At 39.3% G+C, this 20,686-nt stretch overlaps 4 protein-coding genes across 5 annotated transcripts; 2 read left to right on the forward strand and 2 right to left on the reverse strand.

Annotated features, from left to right (window-relative positions):
* On the forward strand, window positions 1-3,622 carry LOC121747488 (protein ALTERED PHOSPHATE STARVATION RESPONSE 1-like). The gene is made up of 4 exons (XM_042141530.1): window positions 1-1,221; window positions 2,003-2,214; window positions 2,378-2,601; window positions 2,684-3,622. The coding sequence occupies exons 1-4, from the start codon at window positions 372-374 to the stop codon at window positions 3,495-3,497; spliced, it is 2,100 nt and encodes a 699-aa protein (XP_041997464.1). The 5' UTR covers window positions 1-371; the 3' UTR covers window positions 3,498-3,622.
* A 124-nt stretch (window positions 3,623-3,746) lies between these two features.
* LOC121747490 (protein CHAPERONE-LIKE PROTEIN OF POR1, chloroplastic-like) lies at window positions 3,747-6,625 on the reverse strand. The gene is made up of 3 exons (XM_042141535.1): window positions 6,160-6,625; window positions 4,162-4,522; window positions 3,747-4,043 (listed from the first exon to the last, which is right to left on the reverse strand). The coding sequence occupies exons 1-3, from the start codon at window positions 6,598-6,600 to the stop codon at window positions 3,868-3,870; spliced, it is 978 nt and encodes a 325-aa protein (XP_041997469.1). The 5' UTR covers window positions 6,601-6,625; the 3' UTR covers window positions 3,747-3,867.
* Window positions 6,626-13,126: 6,501 nt separating this feature from the next.
* On the forward strand, window positions 13,127-18,504 carry LOC121748221 (V-type proton ATPase subunit B 2-like). 2 transcript variants are annotated; one of them, XM_042142450.1, is made up of 16 exons: window positions 13,127-13,259; window positions 14,036-14,097; window positions 14,676-14,731; window positions 14,865-14,963; window positions 15,277-15,336; window positions 15,537-15,648; window positions 15,739-15,947; window positions 16,071-16,202; window positions 16,303-16,440; window positions 16,690-16,840; window positions 16,973-17,055; window positions 17,374-17,421; window positions 17,527-17,580; window positions 17,705-17,788; window positions 17,874-18,076; window positions 18,149-18,504. In XM_042142450.1, exons 2-15 carry the CDS (start codon window positions 14,043-14,045, stop codon window positions 18,057-18,059), a joined length of 1,467 nt encoding a protein of 488 aa, XP_041998384.1. In that variant the 5' UTR covers window positions 13,127-13,259; window positions 14,036-14,042; the 3' UTR covers window positions 18,060-18,076; window positions 18,149-18,504. The 2 variants fall into 2 exon arrangements, with proteins under 2 accessions (XP_041998384.1, XP_041998382.1); XM_042142448.1 differs by having other exon boundaries at window positions 17,874-18,504.
* Window positions 18,505-18,642: 138 nt separating this feature from the next.
* Window positions 18,643-20,312, reverse strand: LOC121748222 (serine/threonine protein phosphatase 2A 57 kDa regulatory subunit B' kappa isoform-like). The gene has a single exon (XM_042142451.1). The coding sequence runs from the start codon at window positions 20,140-20,142 to the stop codon at window positions 18,766-18,768; it is 1,377 nt and encodes a 458-aa protein (XP_041998385.1). The 5' UTR covers window positions 20,143-20,312; the 3' UTR covers window positions 18,643-18,765.
* Between the last annotated feature and the right edge of the window lie 374 nt (window positions 20,313-20,686).

A 20,686-nucleotide genomic window follows, 5' to 3' on the forward strand; every position in this document is an offset into this window, starting at 1 on the left:
CATCTTTTCCTCTTCTTCAATGTTTTCCACCTTTAGAGAGAGAGAGAGAGAGAGAGAGAGAGGTGAAGCCTTCTTCTACCTTGTACCAGATGTGCCAACTTTTACCACATTCTTGAAATCATGAAAGTGGAAAGGAGATGGGCTACATGTGTCGCATTCTTGAAAGTCATCTTTGTTTTTCGGACAAAATCCCTCTTTTTATAGTATGTCCTAATACAAAGAGGGCTGTTGTTCAAATGTCTTAAACCCCAGCAAAAGTTCATAAAAATCCAATCTTGCCACACCCCCTCCACTTCTCTTTTCAAAATTTTCAGTTCAAGAAACCATTTTTAGTAAGCCCATTGTCTAGGAAAGAGAGAGGGGGGCAAAAAATGGGGTGTGTAGCATCAAGACTAGAAGAGGAAGAAGAGGTAGTCTCAATTTGTAGAGAGAGAAAGAAGCAGCTCAAGCTGGCTATAGAGAGAAGATATGCTCTAGCAGATGCTCACTACAGATACTGCAAATCACTCTCTGGTGTCTCAGCAGCCATAAATCTGTTTGTCACACACCATTCTTCACTAAACGCATCATATCGCATCACATTCCAGCCTCACTCTCCCACAAAAGAGAAGGTGGTTTCAAACCTTCCATTTCTCCAGCAAGCACCCTCTGAGCCCACAAAGCAAACCATTGCATGTGACTCTCACAGTTTCTCAACCAGCTCTGTTTCCTCCGAGGAGGAGAGAGAGAAACAAGAAGGAGAGGGTGGAAGCTGTGGCTACTTCTACATGGACATGCCTCAGCCTCAGCCTCAGCCAACAATGGCTTCACCTGATCAGAGAGATTTTGGGTGGGATTTCTTCAACCCTTTCAACAATGTGGCAAGGCCCGAAATTGTGACTGTCTACAACAGGATGTCTGAGGAGGAGGTGAGGTCTGTGAGGGAGCAAGAGGGCATTCCTGACCTTGAGGATGAAGGAGGAGAGAGAATGGGAGAAGAGAGAGGGGGGGAGACGGAGGATAAGGGGGGTGAAATAGAGGCTGTGAAGGGTGGGGAAAGAGATAGAGAGAAAGAGTTAAGTGTTGTGGATGATCACAAACCGGTTGAAGGGAGAGAGCTGTTGGAAGCTTTGAAGGATATTGAAGATCTTTTCATTGTAGCTTATGATTCTGGTAAGGATGTTTCAAGAATGCTGGAGTACAACAGGGTGCATTTGCAGTCTAATCTTGATGAGATAAAAGGTGATTTTTTAAACTAATTTTCCCTCCCATTTTGCATTTTTTATTTATTTCAAGTATTAGATTATTTGGTTTCTTCTTGCTTTTTTCTAGTATATTTCTCATCTTGTCATCTCCTTTAGAGAAGAAAGTGCTACATTAAGAGTACCAAACTCAATATACCACATCACCTTCTCTCTCTCTCACACACACAAAATTAGGCCTCTAGTTTGCTTCCATCACTAATGGAGATAGAGATGTGAGATGTTTGTGATTTCAGTGCATCTCTCCCTCTTCGATTATCAATATCTGCCAGAACTCATGGTGTATCTGCACTTGAATGATCAAGAAAAGGTTGTTCTTAATCTAATCAAAAGTTTTCTTTTAGTCTTCTTTAATCTATCACACACTGTAATCTTCTAATCTTTTTTTGCCTCTGCTAAGGAAATGCTCTCTTGCACTGCACAATCTACATTATAAGCAAAAGTTCCACATAACTATCTCTACATTGCTTGTGCATTGGTGATTTATGATGGTCCTGTTAGATTTCCCATGTTTGTTCCTACTCCTATTCGAAATTCATACCTTCGATCCCTCAAAACCCCCAAAAAACATCTTAACCCCCCCCCCCCCCACACCCTCTTTTTCATGGTGACAATTCGAGTTTGGAAAATGGCTTCATGATTTTCTTGTCTTTCTCTTGCAGCTTCTCAGATGGTTCGTCACTTTGTAGCGATTCTTCTCTAGTTTGTCGTTTCTTTTGTCACTCTGAGGCTATCACACTCACACTGACATGTGTATGCAGTAAACTCGACCAAGCTGATCCAAGCCATCACGTGGAGGTCTGCTTCTTCGAGCTCATCATCTTGCAAGAGCTTGGTCGCATCTAGTTCCTCGACGTGGACAGAGTTCAGAAAAGACCTCAGTGATGACTACGGAGGCATGACTTCCGGAAGCCACTCACTCACCTTAGCAAGGCTCTATGCGTGGGAAAAGAAACTATACGACGAAGTAAAGGTAAAACAATACCCTTCCCAAACTTCATTATCTGCTATACATTTTAGTACACATTCTAACTATTCAAGAATTTGTGAAATGCTACAAGAAAGTTATGCTATAGTCATTTAAAGATGTAATCCAATAGATTCGTTTCTTTAATTCTTTCTCGTTATCATCCCAGAGTGGAGACAGCATACGGAAAATCTACGAGAGGAAGTGCAACCAGCTTCAAAATCAAGACGTTAGAGGAGACGAAAGGCTCACAGTCGACAAGAGCAGATCAGCAGTTAAAGATCTCTACAGCAGGATCCTTGTGACCATACGTAGTGCTGAAAGGATCTCTAAACAAATTGAGAAGCTGATAGAGGAAGAGCTCGAGCCACAGATACGGGAGTTACTTCAAGGGTAGGAAGAATCAATCGCATTAAAACGCGTCGTGTTTTCGAAACTCTTCTCATATCACAGTTCCCCTCCTCTGTTAATGCAGTATGACAGGAACATGGAAACTCATGTTGGAGTCTCATGAAATCCAGAGCAAGATCATATTCGAAGTAACGACCTTCTCGTGCCCCTCGTATAGGAAATTCTGCAGCGAGAATCACCGGCTCGCGACGCTGCAGCTCGAGACCGAGCTACGGAACTGGCGCTCGTGCTTCACAGAGTATGTATCAGCCCAAAAGAGGTATGCCGAGGCCCTCTTCGGATGGCTATCCAAGTTTGTCGCTCCGGAAGTCGAGTTTTGCTCTAGGGGTCGATCTTCTGAACTGCCGTGCCGACTGAACGGTCCCCCGCTGCTCGTGCTCTGCCACGACTGGATAGAGTCAATGAACAATCTGCCCGAGAAGGCGGTCTCAGTCGCGATCCGGAGCTGCTCAAGGGACGTCAGAGCTCTGTGGCTTCAGCAAGGGGAGGAGCTACTGCAGAAGAGGAAAGCGGATAGTCTATCCAAAGAGTTGGATAGAAAGACCTCGGACTTCCAGAAGGCCGAGAACCGGATGCTCGAGCTTCGGCTGAGGGACAAGGGTGCGGCGGAGGTGGGCCCACTCGTCGAGGGGAAAGGAACGCTGGACGGCCTTCGGAGACGGGTTGATTCCGAGAAGGAAAAGCATCGGAGCCTGATGAAAGAGACTGAGAGGATGACTCTGAATGGCTTTCAGACATGTTTTAGTAGGGTTTTTGAGACTATGACAGAATTCTCAAGGGCTGCATTGGAAATGTACAATGAGTTGGTGGAGGTAGAGAAGAAAGGTAAGAAAGTTTGTATAGAGGGTATTGCAGAAGTAGGGAATGGCAGCAGATGACATGAAAAAGAAAAACATCATTTGCTTGTTTAGATGGTTATTGCTGTTTGTAGGCTTTGAGGTTTCATATTCTTACATATTTATGAATTCTGTCCAAGCAACTCGCTGAGACTATTGTTTCTTCATGATTTTTTTGTCTTGTAACAGTATACCTTGAGGGATCAAACAAGAACAGAAGCCACATAAAAACCGACAAAATCACATATATTCCCTAGAGAATAAGCAAATGCTGAGTGTGGGGATAGGCAGTTTTCAAGAGAATTGTATTTAATGGCATAGGTTCTAAAGCATTGCATTTTGTACATGTGTTAAATGGCAACTAGGTGTTGTCATCCTAGGCTTGAAACTACTTTCCAGCCTCAAATTCAATCTATCTCAAATATAAGGAGAATAAAAATTGAGAAAAGAGTACAAATTCACTCAAAATGATAGCCGGAGACTGTATTCCCATAAACGGGACGATGTCCACCTGCAACCAGCTCTCCACTGCCGAGCCCACCACTGCACCAGCCACAAGCCCCCCAATCGTGATCACAGTAGCCTTTCCTGCAGAAGTAAGACCCGGTGTAGTCAGCAAATAGGTCAGGAATCGACATATTGGTCATTCATATATGTCAAACTGAAACCCCAAAGCCCAGCTGTTATAAAGGAGAAAAGGCTATACCAAGTTTGACATTCTTCTTGGTCATGAAGTACAATGATGCACCAAAGCTGGTGGCTAGAATGAGGCCGGGGACATCAGCTCCAGCATATGGTGGTGTGGAAGGGGATGAAGCTCCATTTACAAAAGTCAAAATCATTAGAGCTCCATAGACCCCAGCTTGCACGCCTAAGTCGCTAGTAGATGGTGCTTCTACAGAGATGGGAGAGCCTTTGACCGAATTCTGCAGCCATTTTGGCATTGAATCCATTTTGGGAGCACTTACTGGCTTAACATCAGCATAACGGATGTTACTACTCACAACTTTCCCAGCTCTCCGTTGTGATAAGCTCTGCATTAGCAGCATGTCATATGCAGCCTCCACCTGTGCAGATTTAGCCATTTTAATGGAAGTAAGCATTGGCAAGGCAAGAGAAAAATAGCTGAGCTATTGATGCCTTGATAATATTCCATAGCACACAGATCGATATCAGAGTTCCAGCATTAGGTGGTAAAATCACAAAAAATTCTGCATCATCCTTGACATAATGGCTCGTGTCTTGACCTAGACAACACTTGATGCTAGGGATGTCAATTTAGCCCGCAACCCGTGGGCTGACCCGAATAGCCCGCCAAATTTATAGGGTTAGGGCTGAAAATTTCTAGCCCGATAAAATTACAGCCCGATTAGCCCGCACCCGATTAACCCGCAACCCGTTAGGGCCAGACCCGAAACCCGATGGGGCTGGCCCGGAAACCCGATAAAATTTATATTGTTCTATTTGTTTTACTCTAATTCGACACTTCATTGATTATTTTATAATATAGATTACTGAAAAAATAACTTTCCATTTTAATGTATTAAATATATAAATTATATATTAAGTTTTTATTAATATAATAATAGATAAATTAATTAGAAACTTCTAATTCACTAAAAGTATATTTAAATTTCTAAACATGCTTTAAAATTTCTTGTTTATGTTTTATTTTGCATAAATCTCAAATATTAGTATTTGATCATGTTTATGTTTGAGTTTAAGCATATATCTCAAATTTATAATAATTAAATATTTTACATTTGATAAATATAACTAATTTTCATCATTATTTATTGGATTGATCGCATGTTAATTTTATCGATAGCAACCCGATTAACCCGATGGGCTAGCCCGAAACCCGAGCTTTTAGGGTTAGGGTTGAACTTTTATAACCCGAAAAAATAACAGCCCGATTAGCCCGCACCCGATTGACCCGCAACCCGAATAGGGTTGGCCCGAAACCCGGTGGGCTGACCCGATTGACATCCCTACTTGATGCAATAGTAGAGGACTGAGTAAACAACACTTCAACACTTTTAAGCGCTTCGAGCTTTTTTGTTCCATAAACTTCTTCAAGTATCTGCCCTCATTCCTAAAGGTGAATTTTACTACAAGAATGAACCGGAGCATCGCCTAATCGTGTGTTTCCATTTCATAACACAGGCATAAATCCAGAAAGAAGGTGATTTCCTAGTGCCTTACTCTAATCTTGACTCCAGTATTCATAGTTACTTCTACTTCCAATAGAATTTCCCTAATTCTACAACCAACAATCAAATTGCATCAAAAATTTCGTAGAGTATCAATAACAGTAGCAGCTAAAATTATATTTTTCCAGCTCAGGCAAACTATCAAATGATAAATAAGCACACAAAAACCAGTATAACCAATGAATTCCCAATTCACACGAAACCTAACAAATAAAAGCAAGAATTCAATCCAACGCATCTAGTCTAACAGCACAACAGATAGCAGCAAGAACAGGAGCAAGACAGTAACAGAATTTAAACACTAAAAAACAATTCAAATTTGCACTAACGGATCAACAAAACCAACTATATTTCGCAGTGCCTATTCCGCCGCAACAATAGCAGAATGTAAACAAAAGCAATCCCAAACCTCAATCGGCCAAAACGAACTTCAAATTCAGCGCAAATTCGAGCTAATTGTGTACACATAACTAAAAAGAGGCGAAAAAAACCTGAGAAATTGCTTCCTGATCATCTTTACAAGACGCGACGGTGGAATTCTTGGCGCGGAGAATATCATCGAACGACGCACCTTCGGAGACTCCGAGCAGTTTGAGAGCATTCTCCACCGACATCTCCGACGGCGCGGAGTCGTCGGCTCGCGAGGCCCGCAGCGGCGCAGCTGCTAACATACGCCGGGCAAACAGAGCGCCCCAGGGGAGGGGGCGGCGGCGGCCCGGGTTGAGCGCATTGACGACCGGTTCCCGATGGAAGGACGTCGATCCGGGCCGGTCTGAGCCGGAGATGGCGTGGCTGGGCCGTACGGATAGAGCTGTGGCCATGTGGAAGTGTGTGTTGTGTGTGAGAGAAGAGAGAGAGAGGGTAGCGGTTGAGCGTATTTTAGATTTTCTTTGTGGAGGAGTAGCGTGAAACGGAAAAAGACGACGTGGCATTATTTTGGAAGTTAATTTCTTGCTGTTTTCGGCTTCTTTGGAATTTTGGATTCGAGTATTTATTTTCTGAACATTCTAAATTTATTTTGGAAAAACAATTAATCTGTATATGAAGTTTGTATAGTGCCTCATTGTACTTTTGCTTTATCAAATGTATAAATAGATTTTAGCTTCAGAATGTCGAGATCGGTTATTTAATGAATATTGAATGTCAGTGCAAGTATAGTTACTATGATTTATAAGAGTGACCTCAGATGAAGCTCCATAAATGGTGTTTATTGATTTATAATATACTTCTCTATAAACCATAATTTTACTTGATTTACTAATCAAATTCTAGTTTGAACCAAAGGTCTTTTCAGATTAATTGTTATATATTCTAAGAGTGTCTACAGTAAGACGAAACAGCCATGCTACAACTACAAAAACTTATCCGCCTAGTCAACACAGCCACAAAAAATTTGTCGGTCTAGTCATCACAAAAATAAATTAAAAAAATGTCAAAAAAACGTTTTTGACCGCCGCGGCAGTCTCAGCGGCTCACAATAGGCCGCCGCGGAACGGCCGCCACCGCCCCATCCTCGCCGCCTCCCCGGCGCTCTCTCCTCTACCGCAGCGCTCCCCCGGGCAGCAATAGGGGCCGGCAGCTGCTGGTATTGTGGACACTCTAACAAAAAGGATTACTTAAATAAAAATTAGAATTTGAACTAAACTTATAGACACGAAGCTATATGCTTGAACTGGTTGGCTGGTCGGAATACTTAAGCAGGTTAAGTATGGGATGGTATTACTTGTTTGACTTTCAAGTCTAACTAAAACCTCATAAATTAGGGAAATAAAAAAAAATTTAAAGAAGAGAAAAGAGCTTCTATTTTGATGGTAGTGGAGTACTATATAATTAGACTAAAATTTTTGGGGTCTTAATTGCCACCAAAAAATGGTTAAAATGATATAAACCTCTCATGATTGCAAGGTGGTGGACATGCAATTGGGAAGTATTTTGGGCCAAAATCCTCGTCGAAAAGCTCAAGAGGAATCAAATAGTCAGTTAAAATAGTTAGATATATCCTTCACCGATTTGCGGCACAGTTTCTGGTGCAAATGCCTCTTATTAAACGCCAAAGAAAGAAGAAAGTTGTGGTCGTAGGACTAAAAATGAACATAGTATTTGGTTAAAGAGTTAAACCTCTAAGAAAAAATTTGGTTAAAGATAAGTTATTCACAACGTTGAAACCAATTAATATTAAATTATCATCATTAATAATTAGAAGATTTAGCGATATTATTTGGTCGATCTAAAAACTATTTGGTTAGCAATGAGTTATTCATAACGTTAAAACCATTTGTATTAAGTTATCATGATCAATGATTAGAAGATTTAGCGATATTATTTGTCAGTCTTGTACTATCATACTAACATCTAATGAGATTTAAACCTTAAATCTATTTATGTGATTTTATAAAAATAAAGTTGACACTAGTTTCTAGAACTTGTTCATACTATGTCCAAATCTATGTTGTGACTTTAATGATAGAAATTAAAGTTCGATCATTCTTCATAGGCTCATAGCCACTTTTCATATATAAATATTGACGTTTTACTCATATTTCATTAGCTAGCTGTTTTGAACTTAATGGTCTTTTTTCTTGGAAGCTAAATATTGAGTGATAGGGTATGGTACCTCAGACTCGAAGAAAATGACAGAATTTATGAAGATAAGAGTAGAAATGCAAAAGAAAAAAATGATTAAACTTCTACTTTTAACTTTTACGGTTTTACCTTTATAATGTTAGAAATATTATAATATTTTACGCGGACAAACTCTTGCTATTACAAAAGAACCAAAACTACAAAGTTAAATTTAACAAAAGAAATACAACGAAAGTAACAAGATGCAAATTATTGTCTTATTAAGTCGAGTCGAGATATCTCTATCTCCGGAAGATAAGATACGCCCGGCCAGTGGCGGACACACAGCCAAGGGAGGAAGAGCTTAAGCCCTCCCCAAATTACTTTTTTTAATATTTTGTATTTCAAAAAATTTTGAAATTTTTGAAAAATGTCTTTAGCCCTCACCAAATTAATGTATTTGAAGCATGTAAAAGATTGAACAAGGAGGGGATGAAATTGAAATTATACAAGGAATTTTTTAAAAAATGGCTATTGTTGCTGCTTGAGGAAGAAGATGAGATGAGATAACAAGACTAATTAAATTAATAAGAATAGTAAAATTGTCAAATGTCAAGTCCCCTACCTATGGGCTACGCCTATATCACATGGTCTACTTCTATTAGTACTTTTTAGTGTATTAAAAATGTTTAATTGTTGCACTGTAATTTAAAAATGTACTAAACATGTTTTTACTACTCTTATAAATACAGTAAGTTCAAATGTTTATCATTTTGATTCATTAGTAATTTTAAAATTTTAACTGTGTGCCCGGTCCCACTTTTTCTGCCTGCTCTTAGGCAAGAGCACAACACCCACAACTGCGCTCTTCCGCAAGGACGAGCACAAGAGTTCCACCATTCTATTATTCAATTTAAATAAAAACATTTCCATAATATTAAAATTCATTAAAAAGGCCGAAATAATATTACAAATTACAAATAAAATAAAAAGACATAATTAAAATCCTAAAAAATAAAAATTACATAATTAAAATCCTAAAAATTAAAAATTATATAATTAAAATACTAAAAATTAAAAATTACATAATTAAAGCTAAAAATATCTCCGTGGAAGACTATTCATCCGGCGGCACTACCCCCAATTGTTTTTGGAGGCCCAATATCATGGCCTCGTGTGATCAAAGTTGCACGGGGGTCATAGTTGACCTATTGACCATATTGAGTTGGGCCAAAATCCCCCACAACGAGTTGGTGGGGGGTGGAGGTGGCGCATAGGGCACGGGAACGGGAGCGGGAGCGGGTTCGGGAGCATCGCCGGATGGAGTCGCTGCACGACGGCGGTTGGCCGCCGCCTTCTTCCTTCCTTGTGGTCGGCGTTGGGAACCGCTCGGGCTGGCGTCGGGGCTACCCAAATTAGCTCCGGCGAGTTGGCTAACCACGTCTTCGGAGCCGGCGTAGGATAGGGATACCGACCTTGACCGTTTGGAGAAGCCGCTAGAGGAGGATGTTACGCCTCCCCTATACTTCGGATGCGACCGCGTCTCCTGCCAAATGTTGAGGTACTTGAACGGCTTGTAGTTCATGGATTGGTAGGTGTTCATCGCGACAGTGATGACGTCGACCTTGCTCCGGTCGCTCCCCGCCGACCACTCTTCCTGGAGGTAATACCCATGGAACTTTTGAATTTCTTCGCTAGCTCAGTAGATGGCGTTGCGCACCATACTCTCGTTGCGCTCGATTGTTCCCACTGTCCGGTTTTCATTGTACCGGCGACAGATGCGCCACCAATAGTGATCGCCGGATTGGTTCGTGCCAACCTCCGGATCTTTAGAGATTGACAGGAACGCCTTGAAAAATTGCTCCATCTCCGCCGGAGTGTACGGTGTGCGGACACCGCGAGTAGGAGGAGTCGGAGTTTGGGAGGGGGCGGTTGACCTCGCTCTAGGCTCGGGTGTCCACCCGTATAGCCCTTCGGGGGCATCTTGGTCGTCGATCGTGTAAGGCCGGTAGCCACCCGGAACTCCCAAACTTTGAGTTTGAGGAGGGGCCGAAAATTCCGTTTCCGGACTAGGAAACGGTTGTGAACCGAAACAATCGGGGTTTCAACTGTGGGAGCCTGGGGGGTGATCGCCGTCACCGGACATTGTTATGTTGTAGGAGTGGAAGAAAGATTGAGAATGGAGATGAGAGAATGTAGATGAGAATGAAGATGAGAGAATGTAGATGAGAATTGTGTAGTGTGGTGTGAATTTTTGGGTGTGAAAGTGGAGGTATTTATAGATGAAAATGTGTTTTTTTGGGGAAAAAAATGAAAAAAAATGAAAGTGGGTAGAAAACAGATATAATTTTTTTGGGAAGTGGAAAAATAATTTTTTTATTTTTAATCATTTTTTTAATTAAAAACCGATTTTTTTTTAAAAAATATTCAAATGCAACGACTATGCCGTTGCCCAATCAGCGCCGGCCACGTCACCTGCTCGTTGGCACGGACGTGCTCGATGCATCGAGCAGCGCCGTGCCAGCCGCGGACAGCGTCTCCGTGCCGCTGGCACGGACGGACGGACGGACGTCGTCCTGCTCACCGTTGCAGATGCTCTTATTATACTACTAATGATGTAGAGTTCACTACAACTAATACTATTTCAACTAGTTTATCAATTTTTGTTTCTAACTATTCCAGTTTCATTTTAAAACTCATGCCGCCATAAAAATTTCTACTTTTAAAAGACGAAAGAAGTGTATGTTAACTAAAAAAAATTATTGTACAGCCCCTGCCATAAAATATTTCTGCGTATGCCACTGCGCCCAGCTTAGTGCTTACGGACTGGCGCAACGTCCCCCAAAGATGAAACGACTTTCTTCCTATCGAGGTGAAACACCTCAAACTCGTAGGCACCGATGAACTTGAATTGGAGACGAGAACCGAACAATACAAACCTCCTAAAGGCGAATTAGAATGCTTGAGAGCTAGAGAGTAGAAAATTTATTTTGTTGGTGTGTATCTCATCTCCCAAATCCACCTATAATTTATAGGCTAGGAGCTACCACATCAGAGGTTTTTGGCATTAAGACACCACAATAAATTTGTAGGTTACCTTAAATGAAAGATTATAGGTATTGGAGATGAAAAACTAAAAGCTTCTCACTTATTTCCTCCCACGTGTTCAACATCCAATTACATGACCTTCATGCTCTTTATAAAAAGAATTATGTGCACATTATTGTTTTATATGGTACGACAAATCAGAGCCAAAAGGGGTGGCCGGCTCAGCCCAACCTTTCATCAAGTATACGAGCAAAATTGAGGCAGGAAAAAATTCTGGCTGCAACAACATTTCTATGCACACAAATATACTAGTAGTAGATAAAATCAGGCTAAATCAGACCACTTTTGACGGCTCTAAGCCTCTAATGCTCGTTAATTTTTAAATTAACTATCTCTATTGGGACCTTTTTTAATAATGTAAAATATATAGGATATAGAGAACTCGAGGCATAATATAAAACGTTGGTAACATCTTGAAGGGCAATTTAAATTGTGATATGGGCCTAGTTCTATTAGGCACACATTTATGGCCCAAACCCGACTTGAGAAATAGATAATCACTAAAAACTGAGTAATGGGCCCAGGAATTTGAGAAAGCTATTAGGATTTAGGAATATACTGTATGTCTGTATAAAAGCATAAAGCAGATTTTAAAATTTTGGACATTTGTGGTGAAATCTTTTACCATTATTTTTGGAAGAAATTATATTTTATAGTTACAGCTACAGAAACAGAATACTATGATTTAAAGATTCGTAAACAATAGATACATACTTATTTTTTTTAAACTTTTTATTATAATAATTGAGAGCTTGTTGATGTTGGCTATAGTGACACGATTTCAATAATTGAGTCAGCTTGTTGTCTATGAATTGAAAACATATACCACTACTTATAAGAGCCATTTACTTTACGTTTTATATTAAACGTTTTCAAATTTCAATAATGAATATTTATTAAGTGGTGAATATAATGATTTTATCTATAATGATTGAATGTTGAATATTTTTCATCTACAGAAAAACAAGGATCGTAGAGTAAAATAACCAAGTACTATACTACATATCAACAGAGGAAAATAAAAAGATAAAACGATATTATTTGATATTTAAATACTGCACTTCGTGAAATGGGAGGTCATTTCTTTCTTGATAGCTCTTCAAGAGTGAGGGGACAATTATTTAAATTATTCCATGTATTAAAAATTCAGAATTTTATAATTTTTTTTAATAACCTAATAAGCTCAATTCCAAAAGGAGTGGGTTACCACCAAGCTCAACATAATATACTACCTGTCTGATCTAGACTTGTCCAGCAATATCATTCTGCTTTAATCAATTGTACACCCACATGCATGTACCGGTTGTACCCTAATTTCATCATCTGATTGTGTAAATAATTGATTGCTGGTATTTCATATATGAATGACTCGAACCATAATAGTAGTATACAAAATTTAAATGAATACTTCAGATGTTGCTCCAATTAAAAACTGCAATTCAAAATTTATCGTCGAGATTCAAATTTATCCATTACATTTAGAAGTTATCCATTTTATTAATTGTAAATTAATGAAATACTACTAGTTATTATAAACATCAGTTTGTGTTGAGAATTGATTTATTAGGTGATAAGAATTTGTTTCTTTAATAATTATACTTATAAAAATTCAATTTGATGGTATTTTATAATATGATACGAATATAAATAAGCTTTTATTTGTAAATTGTAGCTCAATATGAAAAAAGCAAATAAAAAAAAAAACTCATCATGAAAAAGTCTTACATCATGAATGTTAGTAGAAGGAAAACACGTTCAAAAATATCAAGTACACTACTATATCAAATAATTATACTCACGATAAAAAAACAAAATATAAATATAAAGCAATATTTATATCAGGCATCAGATCTCAGCTTCGTTTCAGCCAATATCATCCCTCTCTAACCGCTCCTCGCGCTCTCTTCGATTGGGAAAACCGGTACGTAACTTTCTAGATCCAGTTTCGGATTCTGCATATTTCAATCGCGTAGGTGATATGATTTTCGATGTTTCGTTTCGTATTTAGATGTATTTTGCGCATCGCATCTGCTTGAATTTGTTTGTGTTGAAGCGAGTAGTAGTTGATCGGATTGATTGTCGAATTGATCGGTGTAGGTTGTGTAGGTGTTTCGATGCGTCTGAATTTGGTTCCGAATTGATTCAATTTTGTATGTGGTGATCCAGTTTGAAAACACTCTGAATTCATGACAACTAGCGGTTGATTTTGTTTTCGACTGAGTTATTTGCATAAGCGTGAAGGTACTGTGATTAATTAGACAATACGTTTTGGTTGCTATGGCCTCTAGTTGGCAAGCGATTTGATTCTAGCGCCGTGCCGGAGTTGTGGAGTGGAAATGAGCTTGCTTCAGCTTCCTATTAACAGAAATTTAATCTCTTTGTATAAAAGAGAGGCCTTGGTTATCAAGAAATCGAAATATGAGAGCAATTTACTGGTTGGTAAGAAATTAAAGGAGACTGCAGTTTAGTGGTGTTGGCTCGTAGTGTATCTTGAATGAACTGAGCCCTAGCAGACATTCTCAGTCAATATTACATAATTTAACTGTTTATATTTATGAGAGTTGATTTGGGACATGAAGAGAGATTGAATCATGTATGAAAGTTTTAGTTTAGCATTTATAGCTTACTCCTACAGTCCTACTTAATGTAGCTGGTGAGATTATTCTAATTTGGTCAGAAATATTGTGGATTTTTCAGGTTAAATATGGGTGCTGAAAACAACGTTGACATGGAGGAGGGAACTCTGGAGATAGGAATGGGTATGTTGTCTTCCGACGTACCTTATCTTCTCGTTGTTCACATGATTGTGCAGATGCTCATGTGGTCATCCCTTCATTGTTACCTTTCCACAGTTTTATTGTCTTCTTATATTTCTCCTTTGTGCATTTGACATCAGAATTTATTAAATGAAATAAACAACATTTTTCTTTAATATGTCACTAATAATACTATCTTTTGATACAAAATATCACTATTATGAGCCAATATGAGTGCGGAGGGGAATGTTTTTAAAGGCTTTATGGTTTCCTTGATCTCTTAGTTTAAAGAAACATTGCTGGTGCCTGATGGAAACATTTGGATTTCCATTCCAAGTATCAAAGTATTGATTTTTTTTCTATATAATATAATTGGGGTTTCTTACACCCCCCCTGAATATTCGCAATACACCTAAGTTATGTCTTCAGACTCTTCACATGAGGAAGCTTGCCTTACAGTTATTAAGGATGCACTCCTAGTGTAAAATGCTTCTTGAAATATTCCCCACATTATTATTTCTTATTTAATTTAATTCATTCCTCATTCTCAATTTCTCATTTTATTCTTGACATGTTTGCAGAATACAGAACTGTCTCTGGAGTTGCTGGACCTCTTGTCATCCTTGACAAAGTGAAGGTGAATTTCATATTGCCTTGTCAGCATTTCCTCCTTATGAGGCATCATTTGCACATGCTTCTCTTGGTTAAAATTTTTAGATCTTTTAAGTTTGAACAGGATTTATTTAGATGTCTTTCTCAAACTATGCCAGGGACCCAAGTACCAGGAAATTGTTAACATTCGCCTAGGAGATGGGACAACCCGACGTGGACAAGTATTGGAGGTTGATGGAGAGAAGGCTGTTGTTCAGGTGATCATAGCCACAAGTTCCAATATTTTTTTTATATCTGACTAGTTCTGTATCTTTGAAATTTGTGCTTTATTGTAACATATAAGTGTTTTTTTTAACGAATCTTCTGGTAAGAACTAAGAAGCAAGTGGCTTCTTCAGAAATTTTAGAGTAATAATGAAAATCTGTTCAGCTTCTTTCTAAAAGAACCTTATTTATATTGTTATTATTTGTAGTTCAGAAACTTCAGTATTATGAAGATAGTTGTTTAACTTTGAGGAGGCACTCACACATAGTAGTCACATACTATTTTGTTTCTTGTTCATTTGATCAGGTTTTTGAAGGAACTTCTGGAATTGACAATAAATATACGACTGTCCAGTTTACCGGGGAGGTACAGTCATTCTCATTTTTTTTTGCTCTCAGAATCATGCTGTTAATTATGTCTCTTTTCTTGAATTATTAGAATCTTCTCATTTTTTCTGAATGAGATTACTTTTTTAGTACAAAAACCTGACTCCTTAAAATTAATTTTTTCTTTGATGCCTCCTTGAAATCAGGTGTCATAATAAATCTTTTATATCATGTTTGCAGGTTCTAAAGACACCAGTGTCGTTGGACATGCTTGGCCGTATCTTTAATGGTTCTGGGAAACCCATTGACAATGGTCCTCCTATTCTTCCTGAGGCTTACTTGGATATATCTGGCAAGTATCCATGGAATATTAGTTATACCACCATTATGCATATATGCGAAGTGGCCATGAGTTGATGTATAATTTAACATGTTACTGCAGGTAGTTCAATCAATCCTAGTGAGAGAACCTATCCTGAAGAAATGATTCAGACTGGAATTTCCACTATTGATGTCATGAACTCGATTGCTCGTGGACAGAAAATTCCTCTCTTTTCTGCTGCTGGTCTTCCCCACAACGAAATTGCGGCTCAGATCTGTCGCCAGGCTGGTCTAGTCAAACGACTGGAGAAATCTGATAATCTTCTTGAGGTGCTTTGGGGAAAATTACCACATAATTCACAATTGAATATTTTGCTTTGTTATAATTTATGAAAAAATGTGAGGTGATTCCTAAGCAACAGCATTGTTATTATAATCTACTCTGTTATGCAGGGTGGTGGTGAAGAGGATAATTTTGCCATTGTCTTTGCTGCTATGGGAGTCAACATGGAGACAGCTCAGTTCTTCAAACGCGATTTCGAGGAAAATGGATCTATGGAGAGAGTGACTCTTTTTCTGAACTTGGTGAGTAATGTGGACCTCCTTATTTGGGATTAGTTAATTTTATGCAAAACCCTGGATGAAGATTCTTCATTTATATTTCCTAATATTAGCGTTTCTGCAGGCCAATGATCCTACTATAGAGCGCATCATTACTCCCCGTATTGCTCTGACAACTGCAGAATATTTAGCATATGAATGCGGAAAGCATGTTCTTGTCATATTGACAGATATGAGTTCATATGCTGATGCTCTTCGTGAGGTAACTCCTGACAAAACATCCAGCTTTGTCTGTGACGTGTACTGATGAGATGGTTATCCTTATTTTTAACTGCTAATATAAAGTTTAACACGTCTCTGTTTTATATTTAAACCTTTCTAATTAGGTGGCCTGGTAAGCATCTTTTCTCAGTACTGTCATTCCTCGCTTTGACTTGATGTTTGTTTGTGTCAGTGTTATTTATGTATAAAAAATAATGTGCCTGACAAGGATAAACTACCTCCTTTTTAGGTGTCTGCTGCTCGAGAGGAAGTGCCTGGAAGACGTGGTTATCCTGGTTATATGTACACTGATCTTGCAACCATCTATGAACGAGCTGGACGTATTGAAGGGCGCAAAGGATCCATCACTCAAATTCCTATTTTGACCATGCCCAATGATGGTAATATATATGCCAACATTTGACATTATGTGGTGATCTTGTTTATACATAATATGTGTGTGTTATCTTTAATATGATAGTATCTTTGCAGATTAACCTTAATCTAATCTTTTGCTTGTTTGAATTGGACAGATATTACACATCCAACTCCAGATCTTACTGGTTATATTACTGAAGGGCAGATATACATTGATAGACAACTTTACAATAGGCAGGTAAACACACAGAGGCACTTTCCAGTCAATCTCTGGTTGATCATATACAAGCAATTACACCATAATTCACTCAAGTCTTAACTTTAGGTTTACTAGTTTTAATTCTTGGGAGTTTATATAAATTTTTGTTGAGAAAGATGGTTCATATGATTTATTGTAGTGTGTTCTTGCCACTTTCTAATGACTGACTGTTCTGAAAATGGTATAATCCGTTAACAATTCGTGTCATCAGTGTGTTCCTTATGTTAAAAATGGATGCATTTATTCCCATCACCTAGTTCCAGTATTTGACTGAATTAATGTTCTCGATCTTTACAGATCTACCCTCCAATCAACGTGCTGCCATCATTGTCTCGTCTAATGAAGGTTAGTTGAAAAAGTAAAATGCAGTTTATTTGGTTTGATCATCTCTGGAGGAATTATAGATAGTTCAGTGCCATGTTTTACAACGCCACTCTATTACTTTTGCAGAGTGCTATTGGTGAAGGCATGACTCGTAGGGATCACTCCGACGTGTCTAACCAGGTACGATTTCTATTTCATCAAAAAATATTAGTCTTCGCGGACATGATGTGGTAAAGCAGTGTTTCATTTGCTTTTGCATTTGTTTTATTTATCTGGCTAAATTTCTTTATTTCTTTATGCTTAGCTCTATGCAAACTATGCCATCGGAAAGGATGTTCAAGCAATGAAAGCCGTGGTCGGAGAAGAAGCTCTTTCCTCAGAAGATCTGGTTTGTCATTTCCACTTATGTACATAAATCAATCACATCAACACAAGTTAAAAGAAATACTTACCAAAACTGCTTGAATGTGCAGCTATATCTTGAGTTCCTTGATAAATTCGAGAAGAAGTTTGTTGCTCAAGGGGCCTATGACACCCGCAACATCTTCCAGTCGCTCGATCTGGCATGGACACTTCTCCGGATCTTCCCCCGAGAACTGCTCCACCGTATCCCAGCGAAGACGCTCGACCAATACTACAGCAGGGATGCATCGAACTGAGAGAGGAGAGAGAGAAAGTGAGAAGCTCTTCCACTGGAGTAATTGTTTTGGCATCTTTGTGATATATTGTTTGGTGTATATTATGTTAGGTGTTTTTATCTCCTCTAGCTCTTTTGGAATAAGCGTTGTCGTCGTCGATCGGCGGCCCATGGAAGCCAAGTCTCTCCGGCAGGTGAAAGAATTTGATATTCTTTGGTAAAGAGAACCAGTTAGATCCGGTAATTATTTCGTGTTATTATTTCGTTCTAGGGAAGAAGAGTATATGTGGCTTCTTTTATACTCCTATTTAAGAATCGAGAAACATTTTGTTGCTTACAGCCAGAACTATTTATTGCATGCATTTTTTTTCATGCAAGGGAGTTGTTTTCAACTTTTAAATGTCACTGGACTATTTTGTGTTCTGTATCTTCTTCATCAATAAGTGGGAATTTGCTTTCGTGTTTTAGTATAGTGCACTAATTATTTGAATTTAGATGGTATTTTACCAGATGAAAATCAATATTTGAATTCGAGTCCATAAGAGTCACTAGCACACTTTAACTATTCATTACTTTTGTATGCATATGTAAAAGCATGTTCTCCGTCGAGTAATTTTAAGTGCCTATTTTGATATGTTTAAGCAGTATAATCAACTCTTTCATCAATTATAATCTATCGAAATAACGAAGTGTGCATAATTCGAAGAGACGAAGAAGTTAACAGTGCCTTAATCGGGAAGACTTGAAGTGAGGTATTCTTGGATGAATTGATTGACATTGAATGCCATTTCCAGTCTCTCCCACCTCTCTTGCCGTCTGGTCTCCGCCTCTGACCGGCTATGATGGAACTGCGTTAGGCACGAGGAGTAGAGCAGCGGTTCCATCTCCACCAGCATCTCCTTCACATTCTGTGTAAGCTGGCGCACGCTTTTGCTCCAGTGCCCTCTCAGATTCTCTTCCATTCCTCCCACCACCACGGGAAGCACCTCTTCCGCTGCTTGCAACGCCATCTTCACAAACCGTTCATTGTTCCACATGTAGAGTGCTCGTTCTGCAACCTGCGAGTTTGGACTGATGAAGCACTTAGTTATCCGCTTGCACAAAGGCAAAGCAACAGCCTTATACTCTACAATCTCCATATTCTCAACCAAATCTTCAAGCTCCCCTATGAGCACAACTTCTTTCTGGCAGTTGGTGATTGGCCAGTACCGGAGAATCCCCCTAACGACGGCCACTCCTAGCAGCGGCTCCTTCTGCACAAACTGATAGACGCAGTAAGCCAACTGCTTGTGATATGCCTGCATCCCTTTAGGCCTGTGCAATGGCATCAGAACCCGCATCAAGAATATCCTATGCTCCTCCTTCAACGGCACACTAAACCCGTTGATGATCGTCCCACATATCTCCAGCAAATCCCCTATCCCAGCATGCCTCTCATCACCTTCGAATGTATGATGCAAGAAAATGTCGTTCATGGCCTTCCTCATGAACGATCTCGAGCCGTGTAGCTTGGAGTATATATGGTGGTACACATTCTTCAATCTCTCCCGTTCCCTCGGGTCATCTGACTTGAAGAGGGCGAGCAGGTTCAGAATGAAGGACTCCTTGATATACTCCCCTAGAGTTTTTGAGTCCATGCTGATGACTAGGCAGAGGAGGATGTCGTAGACGTGCTGGAGGTGGGGCCAGGCTGCAGACGGGGTGGCAATGAGGTCATCGTCATCAGGCAAGATGCAGGTGATGGAGGTGTTGGGGGGCGGGAGGGGCCGGAAGAGGTGATCCTGTGTCATAGTAAAGAGGGGAAAGAGAATCTCATCGGGCAGGCACGGCCCATGCCCCTGCCCCTTCCCCTTGGCCATCGGCTTCAGCACAGCTAAAAGCTTGATGAAGCTATGCAACAAGGGCGTTTCTGATGGTGATGGATCGCTGAAAGCATGTGTGTAAGCGCAGCAAGAAATGAGAGAGAGAATCTTATCATGCTCTGAGCTTCTATGCAGCAGCCTTATGCCACTGTGCATGGAATCATGTTGTAGAAGAGATTTTAGAGTGTTGGATTTCATCTTCTTCAGAGAAGAAGACTTAGGGCTATTCGAGTTAGCTCCCATTCTCTTGTTGAGGTGGTGGGGAGGGAGAAGGGAGCACTTGATGCTTCCTTAGCCTGAATATATAACACATTTTCCTGCAGTTTCTTCAACATATAGAGACAGAAGCATTGATATTTCTTATGTGGAGAAGTATTGGAGAATCCGATTACAAAGAAAACACATAATTTATTTCCCCGTTTGTTATATATTTAAAGGTTTCTTTGATGAAGACAAATACATTGTGGGGCAACATTGTGTGAATACAGACATTTAGATGGCAAAAAAGGGTAAAAAACTAAAAATCCTAATGCAGTAATACTCTTTGGAAACACCCAAAAATCAAGTGATTGTTTGAAGAAACAAGATCAAAGATCAACTTTTTATAACCTTTCTTTTGCATTTTGTTTCTTCATCAGTGGAATTCGGAATCAATGAATTTAAAGCTAAAATGAAAAACTCAGCGATCATATGAAACATCATGTAATAACAATACATAAAATCACTAAGAAAAAACTAAATTCCTTTTCTTTTTTCAGAAAGATTACTAAATTCGGAAATGCACACG

This window comes from Salvia splendens, chromosome 9, assembly GCF_004379255.2.
Source record: "Salvia splendens isolate huo1 chromosome 9, SspV2, whole genome shotgun sequence".
Classification (NCBI taxonomy): Eukaryota; Viridiplantae; Streptophyta; class Magnoliopsida; order Lamiales; family Lamiaceae; genus Salvia; species Salvia splendens.